The sequence below is a fragment of the Microtus ochrogaster genome, chromosome 8, assembly GCF_000317375.1.
Source record: "Microtus ochrogaster isolate Prairie Vole_2 chromosome 8, MicOch1.0, whole genome shotgun sequence".
Taxonomy (NCBI): Eukaryota; Metazoa; Chordata; class Mammalia; order Rodentia; family Cricetidae; genus Microtus; species Microtus ochrogaster.
Window position 1 is genome coordinate 83690137 of NC_022015.1, and position 8229 is coordinate 83698365.

Below are 8229 nucleotides of genomic sequence, written 5' to 3' on the forward strand. Positions count from 1 at the left end.
GAGAGAGAGAGAGAGAGAGAGAGAGAGAGAGAGAGAGAGAGAGAGAGAGAGAGACCTGTATGTAACAGCCTGGCTATAACTGACCCACTCACACATTCTTTCCCAAGAACCAACCAAATACAGAAAGAAAATAGAATTAAGCACGGGGTACAAAGAGGAAGGAGAGGGGGCTGTTGAAGATCCATGAGCTACTCATTCAAAAAGTGGGGACCTTTAGAGCTGGAATGAGGGGTCAGTGACTCTCTCAGAGATGACCACAGCTGGGGAAAGTCACCAATGCATTCAACTCCAGCATCAAAGGGTAATCTAGAACATGTGTCAATCAGAATTTCAGAAAAGAAGCTCTGTCTCTCTGACTGTTGGCATATAACTTCAAGTCAGGATGAGCACAATTAACCAGGAGGAAGTAAGAGTGCTTCCCCTGAGGAATCCAGAAATGAATTGTTACCCCAAAGATCTGATGAAACAAAAGATTTCAAAAACAACAACAAAACCCAGCACAGGCATGCACACAAACACACACACACACTGTATACATATACACACATAGTATACACACATTTCACACACTGTACACACACACAGTATAAATACACGCTACACACACAGATTATCCACACACACTGCACAACACTGTACACACACGCTGTATTCACACACTGTACACACACTGTACATACACACACACACACACAAGCTCAGAGCTTACATCACTTTGCAGGCCGTAGGCCTTCTTGGCCCACTCCACCTTCATGTCTGTGGGCAGAGCTGTGAAGCAGTTTGAAGCTGTCCTGTAGCCTACGTCTGTGGCTAAGTGCTGTGCCTGGCGGGCGTGGGCGAGGTGGATCATGTCAAGGGAGATGTGACACTGAGACTTGGTGTCCTCAAAGCCTTTCTTATACTCCAGTTCGCTCTGTAGCTTGGACATCTGCAGTGAGTGGCTCATGCGTGAATCTCCCTGTGCACTCTGTGCTCCGATGAGTCTGCCTCTGGATCTTTCATAGTCCTCCTTGTACTTCACCTAGGGAAAACCACACAGCTTTCCCACAGAAGCCCAGAGGCTCAGGGAGACGAAGATTCTGCCCAGACAAACAGCAGCAGAGCCATGCATCTGCCCAGTGACGGACAGACTCACCTCGCTGGCCAGGTCTCTCCTAGCTTTGGCCGTCAAGAACGTCAAGGAGTCGAGTCTCAGCTCAAATCCTTTTGCCTTCTGCCTTTCCCAGCTGCTCTTGTACAGCGTCTGGGGAGACACAGGAGAGCAGCGGTCATCCGTGGTGAGATGACCGGGACCTCTGGACTCTGTGAAAACCTTCCTAAGAAGCACAGCAACGCAGCCTTCCCTAGCCTGAGAACCCCGCCTCTTTATCCTGCCCAAAGGCCTCTTGGCACATTGCGCTACCATCAAAAGAAGCAAAGACTAAACCTCAAAAGGCTTTAAAAACATACCCTAGGAGTCTTACAGAAGTCTCATAAACATCTCAGATGCCACGGCATCCACGGGACAGCATTGGAAGGTCTGTCCTCTGGGTCTGCACCATACCCCAGCGCAGGACTCTCTCCTGCACCACCCCCCTCCAGCCTTCAGGCCCTAGGGCCTTTCTTTGCCCTCCCATCCCAAACCCCTGCCTCCACATTCTAAGGTCTTTCTTCTAGAAGGCCTCCCTTCCTTTCAGTGTGGGAATCACTTCAGCCTCTCCCCTCCTTCTATCTCTCCTGCCACCACTTGTTCTGACTCTTGGAGTAACCACTCTTTCACCCATGGGATCCATTCTGTGCTTAAGAACCCTGCCATCCAATGCTAGGAAGGTTGCTTTCCTCTTCCCTGGTTCCTTGGTCAGGACCCAGATCCCCTGGGATGACCAGATATGCTCTAGTTGAACCAGACACCACCAGTGTGACTGGTGGGTTTGATGACCAGGTAACTTGTAGAGATACTGGGAAGCACAGCCTACATCTGTCCACTCCTCCTGTGGTACCTCACTGAGTTGAGCAGCGTTGGCCCGGGCTTGCAAGAAGAAAGGCTCGTCTTTGCTGATGCTGTACTGATGGATAGACTGCTCATTGCCAGCCTTGTATGCCACCTGATGAGAGACAGAGCAGGATTGGGGAAGGATAACAGTGTGTCACCATCATAGACGGAATCAAGGATGCTGGGGGCAAATACAACAAGCCAGGCACACAGGCCACATGATGTCACTCGCCCGTGGAAACTGAAAAAGGTGACCTCATAAAAGTAGGAAAAAAAAAGGGGAGGGGACAGGAGTCAGGGAGAATAGATGCATAATAGATACAAAAATACAGCTGTTGGGAAGAAGTTTTGTTATACAGCATGTATATATACAGGGAAGTACACAGATATGTGTGTACACACACATATGTAGGCTACCCTTGGTCTACAGCAATTAATTTTGCATTCTTGAGAGAAATACTAAGAACATTGAAGGTTCCCAACATATAGAAATCATATTTGAAAATTAGAAATGCTAACTACTTGGGTTTGGTCACCATACATGATATTCATGTATCAGATTATAATACTGTGCCTCATAACTAAGTATAAATATTATAAGTCAGTTAGAGGAAATACACGCTTATGTCTGTAATCCCAGCACTAGGGAGGCTGAAGCAGGAGTATTGCTGAGGGTTTCAGGCCAGCCTGGGCTATAGAGTAAGATCCTTATCTATAAAAAGCGAACATAAAAAACCGAATATGGAACACCAGTGCAATCAGCAGGAGCAGACCTGGCAGGGATTATAGAACCTTTTACTAATAATAAAATTAAAAAATTATGGGATGACAATGAACCCTGGCAAAGAACTTGTGTTAATTTTTTGGGAGAAATTAATAGCAATTATCCCAAAAGCAACAACCGTAACCTTATAAAGAGAACTACTTGGATCCTTCCCCGCATTGTATGTAATACACCAATAACTGGAGCCCCTATATTCTATACTGTTGCAAATAAATCAGGAAGGCAGGTTACAAATTGGAAGATTTAAATAAAGTGGAACAAAGCCATTATAATTATGTCCAAAAGGCAGAATTATATGCTATTCTTGTGGTACTAGGGATTTAAATTTTTTTCTCAATATAGTTACTGATTTGCAATATGCAAAAAGAGTTGTTTTGCATATCAAAACCACTGAATTTATACCAGATGATACAGAATTGACTTCTTTATTTATTCAGGTTCAAGATATAATCAGAAATAGGGTTTGTCCCATATACATAACACAATCCTATCCCCATACGGGTCTGCCAGGTCCTCTAGCACAAGGTAACGCAGAAATTGATCAATTTTTGATTGGAAGCATGTTGCAAGCCTCAGAATTTCATAAAAATCATTACGTCAATAGCAAAAGGCTTAAAAAAGGACTTTTCTATTACATGGCAACAAGCTAAGGCCATTATAATGAGATGTTCTACTTGTTCTTTATATAACCAAACACTGCTACCTGCAGGGACTAACCCAAAGGGTACTCAAAGAAATGAAATATGACAGATAGATGTGCTACACTTTGTAGAATTTGGAAAATTAAAATATGTACACCACACCATCAATACCTAGTCAGGTTTTCAATGAACAACTACTTTGAGTTCAGAAAGGCTGATTCAATAATCACATATATGCTAGAAGTTATGGCCATCAGGGGTATACCTTCACAAATAAAGACAGACAATGCTCCAGCATATGTCTCTAAGAAAATGAAACCATTTTTGCTTATTATAATATAAAACATATTACAAGTATACCACACAATCCTATAGGCCAGGCATGGTGGCGCACACCTTTAATCCCAGCACTCAGGAGGCAGAAGCAGGAGGATCTCTGTGAGTTCAAGGTCAGTTTTGCCAAGAAGAAAACAAGCTCCAAGTGGAGTATCCCCAGTGCCCATATTCTCTCAGGAATAGATTGGTGCTGCCAGGAGCAGTCATATCTCATGCCAACAGAATCCTGTTATTTAAATGCCATATTCTATAATTCTTTAAAGTGTTTGAAGATAACCTATCTATCTGAAATATAGCTCTGTACATCTAGAAAACCTAAGTAACATGACTACGATGTTTGATTATTACAGCTGACTATCTATTAATCTGCATTTCTTAACTATACATTACATTTTAAAATGAGCTGCACAAACACAACACCTTAAACAAGAGCAGAAATACATATACACAGTGTAGCAAATCGACCTTAAATTTGTATCAATAGACCAAAGTCCATACCAATATAAAGTATTCATCTCCATATATCAGACATTAAGAAATAACACGGGAAAAATGTTTAGGGCAGAGAGCAACGTAAACATCCTCCAGATTTTCTGCCTCCACATCTTTCCCTAGAATTGCCATTGGCCTCCCAAATCTATTGTCATCTACATCCCCCTGTGGACATCAAAAATGACTCCCCCCCACCCAGAGAGCTCCAGAGGGACTGGGCAGGAAGCACACTCCCTCCTGCACCCCACGATCAGCCTTCATAGGCTGGGAGGAAGTAACTGACTCCAGGAAGTGGGCAGTGACCAGACCAGCTTATCCGTGGAAACAGACTCTACTTTCTCTCCCCTCCCAAAGTTGTGTTTGTAAGCAATAGCTTACCCCTGCCTCCGGCAGCCTTTCTGGCAGGGGTGTAGCATTTGCTGGACCCGTGGGAGGGGAGGTTAGGAGGAGCAGACTGTGGTATTGGTGGAAAGGCTCTGGGTTGGACAGCAGTCTGTAAGCCACACAGATGGTACCTTGCTCTGACTCTCTTATGTGAAGTCTACCGGCACATGGCCAAAAGCAAATCCTCCTCCAACATAATTCTCTGTTAGTCTAGAATTATAGTCTGGGAGAAAGGGCAGCATAAAGAGAAACAAGAGAGAGGGACTTAAGAAATCCTGGTAGCAAAAGCAGCAGGTCATCCGTCTATCTTGGTGACTGGGGAGGAGCAGGGTGTGCTGACAGAACTGGGAGGCTGGTGGTTTATCTGCAGACATGGGCCTGCAGCACACCAGGTCCAGACTCCTGAGGGGGGCTCCCTGATTCCTGAGCTGTGGCTGGGCAGCACCTGCGGTTGTCTCCAGAGATCCCAGGCCCGTGACACAGTAAACTGGTGCCGCCAGGGCAGCCCAGGACTGACCTCACTCTGCAGCTCCTGGCTCTTCTTGGCATGTTCCATCTGGGAGCTGTCGGTCACACTGGTGAACTTCAGTTCGTCGGCCCTCTGCCGGTAGTTTTTCTATTTGCAAAGGAAAGGTACCCCATAGTGTTAGGGTGTGGTTGTCCCTTTCTGCCATATACACGTGCACACACACTTTTGTACTTTTTGTGGCTCAAACATTTCCTTGGGCAGGGAAGGGGGCATTGCAGGTCCCCAAACAGAACCTCACAGCTTGTGTGTGTGTGAGAGAGAGTGTGTGTATGTATGTGTGTGTGTGTACACATACAAGAGTGTACACAGATGTGTGAGAACACGTGCTTGTAGAGGGTGTCTTCCTTCACCTCTCTCTACCTCATTCTTTGAGGCAGGGTCTCTCACTGAACCTGGAGCTTGTCTGCACTACACTGGCAGGCCAAGAAGCTCGGATCTCCTCCTGCCTCTGCTTCACATGAGTCTGTTTTCCTTGCGATGACTGGTGAGATCTTTGAAGTCTCTCAGCAAACCCTGCATTGTCCCATGTACAATGGGAGAGAGGGGGGTCTGTCTCCCAAATTGAGGTCTGACACTAAAGAGAGAAGTGGAGCAAACTTGGTTAAAACCACAAAGGCAGGTTCAAATCTCACCTCCACCACATTCCAATTCCCTTACTCGGTGTTTATCTCTTAACAGACCCAAGACCCTATTCCTTCAGCTGTACAATGATAATGAGGAAGGAACCTCTGTCACCCTGAGATGAACAAAATGCTTCAATGCTCATTCTTTCCACGTGACCTGAGTATACAGAATACAAGGCTGGTGCCTCTCCATCACCACTGCTTATGATGTCCCCATAAGTATCCAAGGAACTAAGTCAAGAGGAACATCAAAGCAATGGGTCAAAGGTCAGAGGTCATATGTCATTCTGTATCTCTGAGGTTTGTTTTGTCTGAAGTCTGTCTTTGTCCCAAGTCAGTAACTAATTGGCAAATTTTCAAATGTGCTAGTTCTGTCTCCTCGCAGGGACTTCTTGTCTTTCCTGAGGATTATTTCCTCTGACTTTTCCACTGGAGTTTCCAAGATGGATGAGAAAGGAGGCCTCTGAGGATGACTTGTTCAAGCCATAGTGTAGGGAACTCACAAGCTGGTACCACTGGGGCTTCTAGTGCCATTAGCAAAATTCTGCAGTATTTTGAGGACCCAATAGTGACAGGGATGTTGGGGACCTCAAATTCCCTTCTTTTAAAAGGAAAACATAGACCTAAGAGAAGGCTTACTACAAATGCCAAACTCCAGTTCAGAAGAAACCGTATACCCCACACCTCCAACACAGGCATGATGCTACATCCTCACTTCTTCCTGCTGGGAGGGGGAATCAACCTTGGAGGCACAGTCTCTGGATGTGCTACTAAGGGTGTTTCCAGATGGGTTCAACTGGGGTGCTAAGTCACACCCTGAATATGGGTGGCACTATCCCAGGAACTAAGGATCCAGACATCATCATCATCAATAAAAGAACTGGGTATCAGCATCCATCTCTTTCTGCTTCCTAACTGTGGGTGTCACGTGACCTTACACTCCTGCCACCATGCCTTCCCCTCCATGACAGACTGAACCATCAAACCTAAGATCCCCAAGACATAACCAGATGCGCAGGTTTGGACCACGGCCTGGCAGTGTCTCTATGCAGCTGTCTCACTTTCTATGAGAAGAGGGTCCACAAAGCGTGGTGATCCCACCCACGTCTCCAGAGAGTGTGGCAAACACTCACTACAAATGCCACACTCTGGTTCCCATGGTATTGTGTCAGAAAGATATCTCAGGTTGGTTTCTTGGGATGAGAAGCCTTTCAGATTTCAGGGAACTTTTTTCTCTGTGTTGATTTGTTTGTGTGTGTGTGTTGGGGGGGGAGCGTGTATTTGTACATATTGAGATATTTTGGGGACGTGACTCCAACTTAGATTCATTTATGTTTCATATATACCTTATGATAGCTATAATCTCAGGTCAATTTTATGTAAAATTTTCAATAATTCATTGTGTGGTACCAAATATCATGATGAGAGTGTGTGATGTTCTGTTCAGAATCTTGGGAGCTTGGAGTAAAAAAAAAAAAAAAGATAGTCTTTCAAAAAGAATACTTCTCAAAATAAATTGATAAGTTTCATAAAATACCTCCCCAGAGCTGGGCATGGGGATACAGTTCTGTGATCTCAGCACCCAGAGCTGGGCATGGGGACACAGTTCTGTGATCTCAGCACCCAGAACTGGGCAAAGGGCACTATTCTGTAATCCCAGCATCCAGAAAGCAGAAACAGGAGGATTTGTAGTTCAGGGCTTGCTTGGGCTCTATAGGGAGACCTTGTGTCAAGAAAACAAAAATAAAAACCAAACCAAAACAAACAGTTTCCTACAGGAAGTTTAAGGGCATGGGGAGTTGGCTCAGGAGACATTTCGGGAGACATGAAGATGGGTCTTCCCTTTGACTCATTCAGGTTAAAGCCCTGGGGGTGCAAGAGGGTGCCAGCGGGAACCAGCACTCTGTGACTCAGAGGCTGGAGCCCAGGGACGCTCAAGTTACCTCGCTGACGAGCTGTCCAGCCTTCTTGGCCTGTTCTAGGTTGAGACTGCCCTCAGTCAGCCACCCGACCCCTTTCATCCATGCCAGGTCAGCTTTGTACTGCAGCTGCAAGAGAAATGCCACCCAGCTCTCATCTGACACACAACCAAGTTGATGGAAGAAAACCGCTCCCCATATATCCTCAGCAGGTCTTCCTTTAGGAGGAAAAGCTGCTGGACGGTCCTTGTGATTGAGTTAAGCATATTCTACCTCAGTGTTGAAACACCGGACTGACCAAAAGTGGTGTCTCATATTGTTTGGCCAATGTTTCCAGCATGTTCCTCCTTGGCTCATGTCACTTCAATACATCTTGACTTTCACTCTGGCTCTGAGCTCCGCCCCATCCTGAGTCTCTACTATCTCTCTCTCTCTCTCTCTGTCTCTCTCTCTGTCTCTCTCTGTCTCTCTCTCTGTCTCTCTCTGTCTCTCTCTCTGTCTGTCTCTCTGTCTCTCTCTGTCTCTTTCTGTCTCTCTCTCTGTCTCTCT

General features: G+C 45.6%; 1 protein-coding gene across 3 annotated transcripts in view; it reads right to left on the reverse strand.

Moving 5' to 3' along the window:
• Window positions 1-8229, reverse strand: part of Nrap (nebulin related anchoring protein) — a 69527-nt gene that overhangs the window by 31641 nt on the left and 29657 nt on the right. For 2 of the 3 annotated variants that reach the window (XM_005352514.2, XM_005352513.2), the window contains 5 exons: window positions 7705-7809; window positions 5127-5225; window positions 1980-2084; window positions 1136-1243; window positions 710-1021 (listed from right to left, as the gene is read on the reverse strand). In XM_005352514.2, the coding sequence (XP_005352571.1) occupies window positions 710-1021; window positions 1136-1243; window positions 1980-2084; window positions 5127-5225; window positions 7705-7809 (729 nt within the window). The remainder of the gene's footprint in view (window positions 1-709; window positions 1022-1135; window positions 1244-1979; window positions 2085-5126; window positions 5226-7704; window positions 7810-8229) is intronic. The other variant, XM_026781729.1, reaches the window with a different exon arrangement.